The following is a 15,628-nucleotide window of genomic DNA, read 5'->3' on the forward strand; positions in this document are numbered from 1 at the left end:
GAAAACCTAAACATGGGAGGAGTTTGTGGATGAGATTTCACTCGGAAGGGAAAATAGCACGTAAAAATAATAATAAATAAATTGAAAAAAGAGAGCCAAAAAATAAATAAGGAAAAGTGCAAGGGGGGCGTTTGTACCATCAGCCACTAAATTGTTGCCACTTGTCACGATCTGTCGTAGTTTTACCCTTCGGCTCTTAATGACCTCAAATAAAAATTTATAAGAAAAAAATAAAAATTTATAAGAAAAAATAAAAATAGCGGAGAAATTGTAGTGGCTGAGATTACTTGTCATTGTTGAACAGTTGGATGTGGATGCTTATGGCTTCATGTAGTTGTAGGTGGCTCCCTTCATCACCCTCCTCCTCCTTCTTCTTCTTCTTCTTTTAGCGCTTCTTCTTTTAGTGCTACTATTACTGTCTCTTTTTTTTTTCCTCTTTCATTTCGATTCTTCCTCCGATCCAAAGACTCAGATTTGTCATTTCCGGAAATGAGTTGTCCGATGAATTCATTCGCTTCATATACATGATCGTACTTGCAAGCTTCTTCATCATGTCTTTATTCAGAGGTACTTTACGCTTTTCTACTTTTTTTTAGGAAAAATAAAATTAGTTTCCCCTCTTAAATGGTTTCCAACACAAACGATTGTTCTGCATCTTTTCCCCTTTCACTCTTCATTAATTAACCTTCCCGACTGGAATAAATTCGGTCAGTTGAATTGAAACTCGCCTGCTTTGCGATTAATTTTTCTCGCCAACCAAATAGGATAATAATAATAATAATAATAATTGAAATTGCAGTCAGTGACAGTGAAGTACACACACATATAGATATATTGAAAGGGAGTATTTTCGAAGTGAAATTAGAACTTTAGAAGTGATGTGATATACTAATTATAGTTGTTTCCGCTTTTGGAAGGTTTTGGCGCTGTGGACTTCGTTTTGGTGAGGATCCTGATTAAAGAATTTTCTACCGTCTCTCTCTATGTTGCGGTGGATTCTTAAAATTTGTTAAAATTTGTAATTATTTATTTTTTCTAGTTATTTCCTATGTTGATTATCTGGCACGTGACTTGTGAATTGGACTGCTTATAGTAGTTTTTATTAACTGCTTGATACCAAACAGAGACGGATCTCTACCTATTGTTCTTGCTTTCTGTTTCTGTTGCAGTAGCATCACCTTGTTTGCTCACAACGGCTTTTCTACTTGCTGTGCTTCATGTCACAAAACACGAAAGGAGGTATTCTTTTTACCCACTCCTTGTCAGGGAAGATCTGAAGCAGCGCTAGCTGCACACTTCCTATGATGGAGGCATACTCCTCTGGAGAAGAAGTGGTTGTCAAGGTCAGTTTATTATGGTGGATACATGGGAAACTTTTTTTTCTCTTAAATGAAGTTTATTATCATCATCTAAGTAGATACTCTGAATTTTGCAGACAAGAAAACCATATACAATCACAAAGCAAAGAGAACGATGGACAGAGGATGAACATAATAGATTTCTAGAAGCCCTCAAGTTATATGGCCGAGCATGGCAGCGCATAGAAGGCAATATTTTGTCACCCATATACTTTATTTTCTTTATTTCTTCATATGCATTAATTAATTTTGAATTTCCATATGATCTAGATATCCAAACTCATAATTTTGAAATATCTATTTAGGAAATGGCGCAAGTTGCTTTCTTTATTTGATCACTCATATCTTTACTGGATTTTTCTTCTCTCCCGCCCACTGCCCCCCTTTTGCTCATGTTTTACTTTTGTCATGCAGAGCATATAGGAACGAAGACTGCTGTGCAAATAAGGAGCCATGCCCAAAAATTCTTTTCAAAGGTCGATTGGTACCCTCTCTCACTTGGGATCTGAAAATTTGGGTCCTTTCAGTTTCAGTTGAATTTATGCGCTATTTTTACCTGCTGTTGATTTAGTAATCAGTTTAGTATATTATTTGATTCACTTTACTCAATGAAGTTCCCACACAAAGGCATGAAGTAGTGCTGGGGTCTCAAATTAAGAATATAAATAAGGTCTCACAATATGACCAACTTTCTCGGTGAAATTCAAAGGTGGCGACACTGAAAACTGCCGCTTCTAATTTAAAATTGTATGTTGAGAAATGGTCGGTACTTGCTACGCGGTTTGGTCAGGCTGGTTTTAAATGATCTCTTGTGAATCTAGATGCATCAAATAATGAATTCAGAAAAAATGAAATCAATTTGTTGAGTATTGAAATCCGGCACATTAAGCAATAGCTAATGGAGAGAGAGATTATAGAGATAATGATATTGATTTGTATTTTTGTAACAGCATTACTTGAGGGGGTTGGTTGGTTTGTGTTCTGTGATTTTTAGTTGATATGCTTTAAATGAAAACAAAATGGCATCTTTGTAACTAATAGTGGAAACATATCAATTAAAAATGAAAAACCAACTAAGCATACCCTTAAAAAGTTATTAACTAGTTTTAATACGGAAGCTTATATAGTAGGTGATGGTGAATGAGTGATGCTCATGTACACTTGATTAGCCGCCATGTTTTGAGTCTTTTTATCCTAAGAAAATTATATTATTACTGACAAAAACACAATATCTTGTAGTGTCATGTCTATAGGAGAACCCACGCAAGTTGCGTCATTACATGTTTCAGATCTAGTTCCCTTAGGGCACTCTTGCTTTATGATAATATCATAAGAATTTTGAGTTGACACATTTTCTGCCGCATTTGTCACTCAGACTCCCCTATCCAGCCCTTTTTCAACTCTATTTCTCATGCCCTCCGATGGTTCCACCTCGGATTCCAGTGCTGCAGTCACTTTTACTAATGTCCAGCCGATCCTGATTCTTGAGTGAATAATGACCGGGACGGCCAACTACAGCACTTGGGCTGTAGCTGTCCAGTTGTGCTTTCCAAGGCCAAGGCCGTGAAGATCACTTGACCGAACAAGCTAGGAGATTCCCAACAAGGATCGAGCCCGATGGAAGCAACTTAATGTCTCTTTGTGCAATGTTCTTTTGTTTTCTATTTCCCCCAAACTCTAGCTTCAGTACCAGGGCTTTACCACCCATTATGATGTCTGGACATAAGCCAATAAAGTTTATTCCAATGACGTTTATCTCCTCTTCAGTGTAGTTCTCAACCTGGTTTCTCTTAAGTTGGAAAACATGGATGTGCAGACATATCTTGGTAAGCTTGATCATTTAATTGTTGGTTTTCAAACACTCGTGCCTTTTACTAGTGATGGAACAGCTTAGGCCGAACAACACATCAAGTTTTTCACGGTCCTTGCACTTGTTAGTCTACTGCCTGAACTTGGCTTTGTACGTAATCAAATATGATTGTGATCCATTGTTTCCTCCTCTGAATGGTTATGAACAACAACTATGTCTCTGCACTCATCACGCTTTCAGCCACTCTTCCATCACTCCTATTGATTCCTCCGCTCTTGTCTCCCACTCTTGTCATCTTGGTGAATGAAGTGGAGGCCGTGGTGGCCACCGTTGTGTTTATCCTTGCACTTATTCACACCGCTATGATCATATTGAAGTTAATGCTGCACCAAGGCTAGCCAATATAAGCTTGCTAATGTTACTCATATCACTGCCCTTGGCATTGCTGAGGAAGTTATTATTTTTTCCATTGATTACCTTGATTTTCTCCAAATTAAAGCAGCTAACAATTCACCCCACTTGCCGTCACCGCTGCTCAATCTAGTAATCATGTAGCCTTTATTTCTCAGTCCTCCTTTCTCTCGCCTGTCTTACTTGGATTCTTTGCCCTCTGTTACCTTGACTACATTTCTAATAAGCTTGGTTTATATGACATATATGCTACGGCTTGAGGGAGAGAGTTAGATAGCATCTTTAAGACTTTAACACATGCTTACCATGTAAATATCACATCAAATAATTTCTATCTTTTTTACTTTACTAGCTCCCTTGGGGCGCTCTTGCTTTGCGATAACATTATCAGATTATTATATGAACAAAAGCTAGTAATTGCAGGTTATGTAATGTATTTTCAGCACTGCTAAGGGTTTTAGTAAAGGCTGTATAAATGAATTAGGGCATTACTTTATCAGTGATTCAGTCTAATTGATTACTGCCTCGTTACAAGCAATTACTGAGAACACTAAATGTGTTTGAACTTTTTAACATAGGTGAAGAAAAAGGAGAGATATATTAACCTCAGGCATTAGATGATTTACATTTTGGGATGCACTTATCATTTCTGTTTTAGGTTTAGTCCACAATAACTTTTTGGAATTGAGTTATCACACTCAACACTTTTATTGGTTCCAATATTGATAAGCTGTGGGGGGTTCAATGCTTTAATGAAGTCCACAAATTAACAAAGTCATACATAAACAAATAATTGATTTTAAATAAGAAAAAGTGATACAAGGGAAGGGGGCTGGTTTGGCCAAGTAATCAATTTGATTGTGTGGTAAAGTCAGCCCCCTTTTTTGTTCAACTTTACTAGAATTTGTGCTATTTGTCAGATGTACGGTGGAAGCCCAAGCTGAAGCAACGACAAGTGGGTTAAGTACACGTGATTTGGAGAACTTTATACTTTTGTGAAAAAATATGATTTGTGGATAGATTTTTAAGAATATTAGCGAGCTTAATTAGATTTTGTTTATTTGTTTTCTTAAAAATGACAAAATACTGATAATTAATAAATCATCGCCAAGAGAAACATTTTGAAATGCTTTTCATTGAATGCTTTTGTTCGCAACAATGGTTGAAAACTTCATCAGATAATAAACTATGATTTATTTAAGACTTTGCTTTTGGGGTATAATGTTAACCTTCGGTAGTGATGGCGATCCACTGCTGAGAGAAGGTGTCCAGTTTTTGATTATTTGGGAAGATCCGCCACATGGTATAATGTTAACTAGTATTCATAAGGGAAAGGTCGAATTTACCCTCCCCAACTTAGTGTCGTGAGTGCTTTGAAACTTCAAAATTGTGGGAAAAAAGAAACCCTATCTTTCCAAGTGTGCGATTTAGTAATTTGACTTGTCTAAATTGAGGGGTTCACTTTAGAAGGAAAGGTGACAAGTTATATAGCGTTTGATTGAAAATATCAATGGTTGAGATTGTGCTCATATGCATGGACAACTAAAACAAATTATGAATTTTAAATCTCAATGATTGATTTTTGCCAATTAATGTCAATACCCCCTCACTTTTTTCTTCTGAAGTACATTCCTTATTTTAGAGGAGCCAAATTCATGACTTAGTCCATCCATTGGATTTTATTCCCAACCACTAACAAAAAGAGGCTCACTCAAGTTAGATGTCACAGGTTTGGGGTTGTCTATGAAACCACCTTCTTTACCAAACACCGTAGGAAACCACAATATGAAAAACCTTACATCATTCTTAAACTTCCACCACAACCCAGTTCTAGGATGGGTTTGAAGCAAGATTAGAGTGTGGCTAACTTAGAGTGACGAATGAGGGCATCGCATTTTAAAAAACAGGAATTCCACATGGCTCTTTTGGAGCAAATGGTAGTAATTAATTGGTCTCAAACAACTTGTACTGATAATTAATTGAAAAACAATATTTTCTAGAAAGGGCTAGAATGCAGGTAGTGTCTAAAATCTCAGATTTACCTGATAATGTCCAATATGTTTGTTCTGAGCCCATGATTGTTTTGTCTAGTTATTAGGGAAGTTATTTTTGGTCCTTTGGAGCACCAGCTACCAGAACAAGAGTTTGTTTCATTCATAGAATAGTTTCTGAGAAAAAGTGAAAGTTATTTTTTAAATATAGGTTTTTAATTTATCAAACTTGATTTTGTGGGTTCCTTTCAAAATCTTGGCCCTGTTTATTTACAAGTCAGCAGTGGTGGCTTCTGCAAAACATAATATATGGTCATATGATTCAGATAGACTACATTCGGCACTGTGTGCTAGTTAGTGGAGACTTTTAATTGATCTGTCTTGTTCGATATAACTATTTACTGCACTCCCTATGTCATTAGAGTCTATAATGAACTAATAAAAATGTATCCCGTTTCCATTAAACTACAACCAATTTCCAGCTCACAAGTTCCTTATGAATAATGCTTGATTACACCTATAGCTTAGGTAGTTTATTTTCCTAATTTGATGGAAGAGAATTTGTGCATTTTCTTAGCTGTATTGGAAGATAATACTTGATTGAAAACCATGTACATAGTTGATTCTGCTTTATACTTGAAATCATTGGAATGTTGGTAAGAGCCAAACATAAACCTAGGTAGTATTTTGGAAATTTGATAAATGAATCAATGCTTAATTGCTCCAATTAGGGCTTTCAAATAAACTTTGTATAACTTCACCTGCTAAGTGTACTCTTACAATTTTTACTATCAGTTGGAGAAGGAAGCACTAGTAAAAGGTGCTGCAATAGGACAATCTCTTAACATAGACATCCCCCCTCCACGGCCCAAAAGAAAACCAAGTAATCCTTATCCTCGCAAGACCAATGTTGGTGCTCCAACATTACACAGTGGAGCAAAGTATGGAAAGCCTCTTACTGCATTTGCATCTTTACATGGTAAAGAAGCAATGGATTTTGAGAAAGAATCGCTTCCAGAGGTTAATATTTATGTTGATATTTTGTATTTCACGTGTCATACTAGTTTTCTGTGTTTTTCCTTTCAATGTAATCATTCTACTTGTTCCTCATTTTTTAGATGCATACAGATGATGAAAGGCCAACAACTGTAAAAGAAAATAACGATGAAAATTGCTCAAAAGTATGTACAATCCTCCAGGAGGCACCCTGTTTATCTGTATCTTCAGCAAATAAGAGTTCAATCTCAATGTCAGTGCCACAGACAAAATCCTTCACCTTTAGGGAGTTTATACCTTTAGTGAAAGAGGTAATACCTCAAGACAAAACAAATGAATCTTTTCCGGCAACTGAGACTGAAAATCAGATGTTGGAGATTGGTGATGGAAAACAAACACAAAAGACTGATGGCACTTGTAAAACGTCTAAGTTAGAGAATACTTGTTCTCCCAAATCAGTTCAAACTGAGAAAACAGATGGTTTAACTTATGCATCAACAGTAGATGAGATGCAAGGTAATCAGAATTACCCAAGACATATTACTGTGCACGTTGTTGACGGGAACCTTGGAACTAGTACTCAAACTCCATCACAAGATATGTTGATACAAGACTCCATATTTCAGCCAATAGGAGGGATTAATGGGCAACCTAATCTTTTCACAAATTCAGCTGCATCAAACACAAGTGAAAGTCAAAATAACACAGCACGATCTTCTATTCATCAATCATTTCCTCCCTGTCCTCTCTTCGCACAACATAATGAGGATGATTACCAATCATTTCTCAACATGCCTTCTACATTTTCAAGCCTCATTGTCTCTACCTTGCTGCAACACCCTGCAGCCCATGCTGCTGCAAGTTTTGCTGCTACATTTTGGCCCTATGCAAATGTTGATACTTCAGCCAATTCTCATGCCTGCTCTCAAGGAGGTTTTCCATCTAGACAAATTGGTTCACCTCCTAGTGTAACAGCTATTGCAGCTGCTACAGTAGCTGCTGCAACTGCATGGTGGGCAGCTCATGGACTTCTTCCTTTGTGCACTCCACTCCATACAGCTTTTGCCTGTCCTCCTGCATCAGCAACTGCAGTTCAACCAGCGAATATTGGTGAAGCACCACCAAATACAGAGCAAGGAGATATTACACTACAAAATCCTTCTCTGAAAGATCAGATGTTAGGTGTAGAAGAGACGGAAGCTTTGCAAGCTCAACATTCAGCTTCTAAGTCACCAGCTGTTTCTTCATCTGAATCAGAGGAAACTGGAGATGCCAAGTTAAATACTTCATCAAAGGCCACTACTGATCATGATATAAGCCAACCGATTTCTGAGAACCCTGACTCCAACAAAATGGAGGGCAGAAAACAGGTAGACCGGTCTTCTTGTGGTTCCAACACAACCTCTAGCAGTGAAGAGACTGATGCGTTGGAGAAGGGTGAGAAAGAAAAGGAAGACCCCAAGCCACCTGATGCTGACCATTTAGCTACTGATCCTAGTAGTCGTCGATATAGAAGCATTAGCAACTTTATTGATTCTTGGAAGGAGGTCTCTGAAGAGGTATCACAGTATATCTTACAACGAAATGTAATTTAGTGTATTGTATGCATGTACTGCTTGTGTCCTTATGTCAACGTTATTATTTACAGGGACGACTTGCCTTTCGGGCTCTATTCTCCAGGCAGGTGTTGCCCCAAAGCTTTTCACCTCCCCATGATTTGATAAATAAGGATCATCAGATGGGCAACATGACGGATAACATGCAAAAAACAGACTACAAAGATCACCTTGACAGCACGAAATGCAGTTCTAATTGTGACGGGTTTCAGCAAAACCTACCATTTGTACAAAATAACAATGAGGAGGAGGGACTGCTAACCATAAGTCTTGGACAAGGTAAGCTTAAGACTCGTCGAACAGGGTTTAAACCTTACAAAAGATGTTTAGTAGAGGCCAAGGAAAACAGGGTCGGAACGGCGTGCAACCAAGTTGAAGAGGCTGGTCCTAAGAGGATACGCCTGGAAGGGGAAACTTCTACTTGATGGTTGAGTTTTGCCTATCATTTCTAACTCCCCTTGCTTGGTGTCTGTATTGTTTATTTTCTAATTCTGCAGCTCACGAAACTTATGTGTAGTTGTGTGTACCATATTGAATTTCTACCTACGTTCTTTTACTTTCTTGGACTGATGTTACTGCATTTAAAAACTCCGCTAAAATAGCCTTTAGAGAAGCAACCTTAAAGTACTGTTCGAGCATTGAAAATTAAAGTAATTTATGGTCATCCTTCATTCTATCACTTTCTTCGTTTTTATTTATACGCGTGACATCTATGAACTATTACAAACGCTACTATGATGGAACCAAAAATTTATGGAACAGGATGTGATGGTATGTTAGGTTGGTTGGGACCTGGGGTGGTCAATATATATACTGTTGGGGTGATACAGGGTGCTTGCGTTATTTCACTACATACGTTTCCTGAATTTAAAGTATTTTTTATAATCAATTATAACAATGTGAAGTATTTTCTTTTTCATTGGACTCTACTTTTAAATTTTAATATACAAAAATTAGCGATAAGGCTTGCAATAATAGCAAATTATTTTGTTTTTTGCGACTAGTTAGACATGAAGCGGATTTGGGTTCAATTCTAAATTTATTACGGTTTTCATCACAAGTGTAAAAACAATGAATGACAATGAGTATTTCTATTGATGAAAGAGAGTTCAATCGAGAAATGTGAAAATGAGTGAAATTTTCTACGAATCAGTAACCAATATAAGTCATTATCGAGAATTCATTAATAAATTAGCTAAAGAACATGTGTATACCAAAATGACAATAAGAATATCATGCAAATAAGTCCTAAAAATAAAATAACCTCAAGCTTCATAATTTTTATTTTTAACTTCCCTTTCTTTGAGGATTAATAATTAATTAATAGCATAAGAAAAAGAAAGAGAAACAAGTGGAAAGGTAAGCGAAGATGTCTCATCTCCTATAAAGAGGCGATGTATGCTCTGATGAATTGACCAAGTCTATCTCTCTGTCTCTCTTCTTCCTTTCAACTCTCTCTATATAAACACAATAGTTACTTAGTCAGATGGATCTCTCATTTATTCATTCATTAATATTCACTCTTTGTCAAGGTGTGTCTTTTTCTATTTTCTTTTTTCACATTATTTGTTACTACGTTATTACATGCATGCATGAATGAATGAATGAATCAAATTAATTTGTTGGCATGTCTGTCTGTCTAGTTTAAAGATGAGTGCTGACCACGATGATGAAGCTCAAGAAAATCGTCCAGCTCCACGTTTGAATGAAAGGATTCTTTCATCTATGTCAAGGAGATCAGTAGCTGCACACCCTTGGCATGATCTTGAAATTGGTACTGTCTTATATTCATCTTAATTACTATTTACATTTTTATTTTATGATTTCAATACGGTTGACAATTTCAATATGCAGGACCTGGAGCTCCCCATATTTTCAATTGTGTAAGTTCTCATCATATTTACAATTGCCACATTTTTCCATCTTCTTCTCCCAACATTTTCAGACTTCTTGCTGCAGGTTGTGGAAATCACTAAAGGAAGCAAGGTCAAATATGAACTTGACAAGAAAACTGGCTTAATTAAGGTATACAACTCCAATGCCAGATCACTTTTTCCTTATCCATCCATCTATCCTAAGGTTGTTCTTCTTAACATTTGAATATTGCTCAGGTCGATCGAATTTTGTATTCGTCGGTTGTTTATCCTCATAACTATGGTTTTATCCCTCGCACACTCTGTGAAGACAATGATCCGATTGATGTCCTAGTTCTCATGCAGGTAAACTATTATCATTTCAAATTCATTTTCCTTTTTTTAGGCCGCACTTTCGAACTCAGTCTCTTTGGGTTACAAAGCTAGGAACTCGGTCTCTATGAAATCAATTGATATAATAACTTTATACAAGAGGGTAGCATTTATTGTACTCTAAAGGGTAGCATTAGCATTGAAAAATAGCACCAAGGTCATGCTTCAAAACTATCAATGTTGAGTCCTTAGTTGATCATCATCCAGATAAATATTATAGTTTGAATTATCTTCACCTTGATTAAGCAGAGAGAAATGCCAAATCAACCTAAAATATGCATTCTCAAATTAGTAACGATTCTTTTGGAATCTTAACCATTTGTTGGCACTCTATTCAATACTAAAAACGTGTGAGGCTGTGTGCAACAGAACATATTAAAAATGTACATAGTTATCTTTAAAGAATGTTTTAAGTAACATGTGTTAACTGACATTTATAGGAGCCAGTTCTTCCTGGTTGTTTCCTGCGAGCCAGAGCCATTGGACTTATGCCAATGATTGATCAGGTATCAGTCATCTCATATCGTATCGTATCTAGTTTTGGTTTTTCATCCGATAAAACTTTTATCTCCATTTCCAATGACAAATTTGTTCTATTGTGTTGACACAGGGAGAGAAGGATGACAAAATCATTGCAGTATGTGCTGATGATCCAGAATATAAGCACTTCACTGACTACAAAGAACTTGCACCTCACCGCATCTCTGAAATTCGACGCTTTTTTGAAGACTGTATCCATAACAAACTTGATTGTTTTACAGTTTACTTTATTTTTGTTTCTTCACAACTTTGAGTGTTTTTCTGTTAACATAATGCTAAGACAAAAAGAATGAGAACAAGGAGGTGGCAGTTAATGATTTTCTACCTCCAAGCACCGCGGTTGAAGCCATCCAGCACTCAATGTCAGTATATCTCGAGCAATTTAATGTGTCGAATTTAAACTGACTTTATGGTAAAAATATGACAACATTTCAGTAATGAAATGCTGTCAGTCTCTTAGATTAGATGATTGCTGCTTTTGTAAACATATATTGCATTATTATGCAATCTGCATCATATCTGATACTTTAAATATCTTATGAATGATTTGGCGCAGGGATCTTTACGCAGAATATATTCTGCACAGCTTGAGGCGATAGACAAGAATGTTGTTCTCCAATCTCCATTAATAATTAATCAGAATAAGCTGCAATCTACACAGTTATAAAATATCTTTTGATCAACTGTATCTATACTTTTATTATTATGATTTTTTATTTAGTTGGATAATATACCCACTTGAATGGTTCATCAAGTGAAAAACCACTATCAACTGTGTTTGATATGTAATGCTTCTCATGTAGAATCCTAAAAATTGAAGTGTTTTAACAATGTTAACAACTTTCCGTGGCATGATTTGGTATTATGTTTTTACCAATATTTGACTCGTCACACTTGTAATCTTCATTCCATACTTTTACTAACTAATAAATCACTTCAGGAAAGTAGATCATTGATTATTACCACATTATTAAAGGGGGAAAACTTACACATAAATTGTGTTTGGGTGAGCATTTTGATAAAGGTAATTCTAAGCTAAATTAATTTAATTATAAGTTTTAGAGTGAGGTATTTATGAATGATCGTTTTTACTTCGCTTGCGATGTTAAAATTGTGTAAAATATTTGACTTAATAAAAAGTTACCTTTTTGTCACTTCTAGTTAAACCGAGGTTTAGAAATAAATAAATTTTGTTTGATAGTGGCCAAACATTTATATTTTTACTAAAATCACTTTCGAAAGTGGAAAAAACCATATCTACTAGTTTTAACTGTGAAACCAAACACACATGAAGTATGATTGCAACATGAACGACATAAAAAAGGTTATAATAAGACCCTATCATCAGCCAATAATTAAATGAGCTGCTTCAAAAAAAATAGCCTGCAAATTAGTATAACTTTTAATAGCAGGTGTCAATAAGATACCTGACAAACAAAGCTACTACAGGAGTTATTGAAAACAATCATAGACTAAATGCTGGCTGTCAGGCCTCAATGCGAAATTCTGGTCTGTAACCACTTGTTTTATGCACTCTCTTCTGTTACAAAATATACTAGCCATGGTGAGTGTTCATAAATATAAAATTATGGGACCAGGCCCGTGTGCTAGTAGAAAAATTGCAATCTAGATTGTAACTTTCATATTTTTCTCATTGGAACCACAAATAATTGGACAACTTTTTCCCAATTCGTAAAATCTCTGTAGTTTCTAATTTATTTAACTACTGGTTCTGATTGGGAGATGGTAGTTTGAACAAGTTGATAAATAATTTGACAAGATAGAATGCGAATGACAAACACTCCATCTATCAAGAGTATAATTTGTTTATAAGTTCTAAGAGAAGAACAGCAGCTGAGTCTTTGGCCTTCTTGACGCTTGGCATTGGCTCTCCAATACATTCATCAGTCCAACCTTTATCAGTAGTATTGACGCGCACTGCGAAGGTAAACCTCTTTGCATGTGCAGGACCACCCTCACTCACACACCTACAAGTAATAGTATAAAATTAATAATACAGTCAAGTCATTTTAGCTCCTCTATACAAGTAACTTTATAATTTTGTACCGGTAGAATGGCATAGGCCAATTTCTTCGCAAACAGATGTCATTTAATGTCTGTCTAGTAAATGTCTGGTTCCCATTCTTTGTCTCATTCTCATCATTCTTCTCCTGAATTTTCTCCACTTCCTTCTCTTTCAAAGCTGCAAGAGCATTTCTGGCAGCTAATTTCTGTGCCATTTTTTTCTGTGGATTTTGAGCAGCCCCTACTTGTACCCCATCAATGAATACTTCAACAGTGGCCAAATTGCCAACACGACTTGCTCTATACTCCAAGCCTTCGGCCTGCTGCTGGCATCGCTCTTGCAGCTCACGCACAGGATGCATTGGCAAAGTCTCTGGGGTAACCATAGGATGCAAAAGAGGCTGAAAAACCTGGGAAAATTGAAAACAAATCAAGAATGTTCTCCTCAATATATACATATATAGAAAGAAAGGGTCTGTGCTTAAAAGCTAGGCACTAACCTTCCAAACAACAGCAGTATTCCTCCCACTGTCAAGAAAAATGGCACCAGCAATAGATTCAACGATGTCACCAAGGACCTTAGGAGCTTTGCAGTCTCCAAGACCAAACGAGTTAAACCCTGGTTTTGACAATTCATTTTGAACTTCCTTCACAAATTCTTTAATCTGTTGACAATCAAAAGAACAATGTCAGGTGGATCATGGACCACAAAAGATCACCAACAACAAGCTCAAGAAATTAAGAGGTGTAGGTTACATGATTCATCTCCAAGTAATAATTACTAATAAATGAAGTCACTAGAGAAAAATAAAACCTGTTTTTCTAGGGCACTGGACCCATGTCGCAAATGCATGTGAAGATTGTGTTTAACTGCAACACGTGCAAAATTTTCATTGTTTACAGCAGCAGCACGAAGGTCAGTCAGACGTCCTGGTGGCAGATCTGTGTACGAGAAAAACAAGTGCCTGGTTATAAGATGATCCAAGACAGCATCACCAACAAACTCCAACCGCTGATAACAGGATACTCCTGAAGATGGTCTGGAGGCATGAGTTATGGATTCTATCAGCAGTCCCTTGTCTTTAAACCTAATATTTAGAGCACCTTCTAAAGCATCAAAATCAACACTCCTAAGTATGCTGTCCGGAACATCAGATGGCTTTCTTGTACACTCCATCTCATCGGGATCAATCTCTATGTGAATACCAATCCATTTCATAAGGTGGTTAGCAGCATTCTTACCACCTTCGACATAATATACCCCAATCAGTGCTTCCACAACATCCGCAAGTGTCTTGCTAGACAGAACTCGGTAAGAACTTGAATCACTCTCAAGCTCACCATCTTCCATTTCATCCTCAAATACATCAGTGTTGTCCATCCTTTCAGTCTTAGAAATGGATTGCTCCTGCTCAAATAAAGATGACTCCCCATCCTTTGTATCCTCATCAAAGACAGGCAACACCCCAGGAGCTGCCCATCTGGATGGGGCAAAGCGGTCTGCTAGGATATATGATTGAAGACCCTTACTTAATGCATACTGATATAATACCATGTTACTGACCATTTGTTGTCTCATCCTAGTAAGCTGGCCTTCATGTTTCTGTGGATATTTTAGGAAAAGAAATCGACTAACAACCCATTTCAGATAAGCGTCTCCTAGAAGCTCTGCCCTCTCATAGCAGAATGTCTCCTGGCAAGAGGCAGCGGTCAAGGCCTCCAAGATCTGTTAATGTAGAAGGCATGGGTTAACTGTAGAAACTGGTATCGAAAGCTAACTACCTCGAGTTGAGAGGATACCTTTAAAGACTGAACAGGATAGTTTATCATATTCTTAAGCTGAACAGCAAGAAGCATGCTTTCAACCCTCCTCATTATTGAAGGCAGCCTTTGAGCACCACGAATGAGTGATCCAGGCAGTGGGTGTACTAGGCATAGCTCAGGAGGAAGGAAAACATAGTAAGTTTTGTCATGAGTCTCTTCAGATTCACCTTCATGTGCTACAATGACGCAACATTTCCCATTATATAAGATCTACAAATTTATGGAAAGGCTTAATAATTGCAGAGTCAGAATTATGAGAGAAAACCTTCGCTGTGTTCAAATCGAGGGGACAATAGATTCTTGCAGTATGATACACCACGCCCTCTTATAAGAGGTTGCTGCTTGTAAACTAAATCAACACCATATCTAAACGAAAGCAATAAAAGAGAACCAGTAGCCACGTGCACCCTGAGTTGTGCAGGAAGGCTCAAAAAGCTTATGTAATCTGGAAGGCTCAACATGCTATTGTCACATTCAATGGGACATTTTTTATGAAGCCCTCACTATTGGAGGTGACAACAGATGCCTCCTTCACAGATTAGGATTAGCTTCCTGGTCTTCCTGCACAATATTAGAGGTGCAATGCGGCTAACATGTTATCAGTGAGATTTTTCAAGACACAAATGAAAGAGTATGAAAAAATGGAATAGGGAGGATTGGCTGGATGAAAGAAAAAAAATTAAACAAAAGGGTATAGAATAGAAGAGTAATATGATATAAAAAGAGAATGCCACATCATACTTTTGCTTGTAGTAATCAGCATAAGAACTGTACTCCAGAGGACCAAGATAACCTTCTTTCCTAGGGAAAG

General features: G+C 36.9%; 3 protein-coding genes across 10 annotated transcripts in view; 2 read left to right on the plus strand and 1 right to left on the minus strand.

The window, feature by feature from the left end:
- The first annotated feature begins 380 nt into the window (after window positions 1–380).
- Window positions 381–8,861, plus strand: LHY (protein). Of its 6 annotated transcripts, none has more exon segments than NM_001309720.1 (8): window positions 381–567; window positions 918–1,343; window positions 1,436–1,547; window positions 1,773–1,834; window positions 6,366–6,590; window positions 6,689–7,087; window positions 7,139–8,125; window positions 8,215–8,861. In NM_001309720.1, coding segments are annotated over 7 exon segments (2,217 nt in total). In that variant the 5' UTR covers window positions 381–567; window positions 918–1,304; the 3' UTR covers window positions 8,608–8,861.
- A 656-nt stretch (window positions 8,862–9,517) lies between these two features.
- Window positions 9,518–11,820, plus strand: LOC101501994 (soluble inorganic pyrophosphatase 1). Of its 3 annotated transcripts, none has more exons than XM_027332465.2 (9): window positions 9,518–9,714; window positions 9,826–9,956; window positions 10,037–10,065; window positions 10,142–10,207; window positions 10,294–10,401; window positions 10,869–10,934; window positions 11,039–11,159; window positions 11,249–11,380; window positions 11,525–11,820. In XM_027332465.2, the coding sequence occupies exons 2-8, from the start codon at window positions 9,833–9,835 to the stop codon at window positions 11,371–11,373; spliced, it is 639 nt and encodes a 212-aa protein (XP_027188266.1). In that variant the 5' UTR covers window positions 9,518–9,714; window positions 9,826–9,832; the 3' UTR covers window positions 11,374–11,380; window positions 11,525–11,820. The 3 variants fall into 3 exon arrangements, with proteins under 3 accessions (XP_027188266.1, XP_012569517.1, XP_073221785.1); XM_012714063.3 differs by having other exon boundaries at window positions 9,522–9,714; window positions 11,249–11,330; XM_073365684.1 differs by lacking the exon at window positions 9,518–9,714 and having other exon boundaries at window positions 9,776–9,956; window positions 11,249–11,330.
- Window positions 11,821–12,347: 527 nt separating this feature from the next.
- Window positions 12,348–15,628, minus strand: part of LOC101502324 (endoribonuclease Dicer homolog 1) — a 12,329-nt gene continuing 9,048 nt past the window's right edge. Inside the window, exons 15-21 of the mRNA XM_073365683.1 lie at window positions 15,559–15,625; window positions 15,083–15,183; window positions 14,794–14,993; window positions 13,808–14,719; window positions 13,494–13,658; window positions 13,036–13,403; window positions 12,348–12,956 (exon numbers count right to left, since the gene is read on the minus strand). Of these exons, the coding sequence (XP_073221784.1) occupies window positions 12,779–12,956; window positions 13,036–13,403; window positions 13,494–13,658; window positions 13,808–14,719; window positions 14,794–14,993; window positions 15,083–15,183; window positions 15,559–15,625 (1,991 nt within the window). The 3' untranslated portion in view covers window positions 12,348–12,778. The remainder of the gene's footprint in view (window positions 12,957–13,035; window positions 13,404–13,493; window positions 13,659–13,807; window positions 14,720–14,793; window positions 14,994–15,082; window positions 15,184–15,558; window positions 15,626–15,628) is intronic.

Source organism: Cicer arietinum, chromosome 3, assembly GCF_000331145.2.
Source record: "Cicer arietinum cultivar CDC Frontier isolate Library 1 chromosome 3, Cicar.CDCFrontier_v2.0, whole genome shotgun sequence".
Lineage (NCBI taxonomy): Eukaryota > Viridiplantae > Streptophyta > Magnoliopsida > Fabales > Fabaceae > Cicer > Cicer arietinum.

Bases quoted from the DNA above. Each gene is read 5' to 3' on its own strand.
- LHY (XM_004494821.4), top strand. From the start codon at position 1,302: ATGATGGAGGCATACTCCTCTGGAGAAGAAGTGGTTGTCAAG. The intron at 1,835-6,365 runs GTCGATTGGTAC...TTTTACTATCAG, and splicing joins CCCAAAAATTCTTTTCAAAG to TTGGAGAAGGAAGCACTAGT. The intron at 6,591-6,688 runs GTTAATATTTAT...CTCATTTTTTAG, and splicing joins AGAAAGAATCGCTTCCAGAG to ATGCATACAGATGATGAAAG.
- LOC101501994 (XM_027332465.2), top strand. From the start codon at position 9,833: ATGAGTGCTGACCACGATGATGAAGCTCAAGAAAATCGTCCAGCTCCA. The intron at 10,066-10,141 runs GTAAGTTCTCAT...TTCTTGCTGCAG, and splicing joins CTCCCCATATTTTCAATTGT to GTTGTGGAAATCACTAAAGG. The intron at 11,160-11,248 runs GTATCCATAACA...CATAATGCTAAG, and splicing joins TCGACGCTTTTTTGAAGACT to ACAAAAAGAATGAGAACAAG.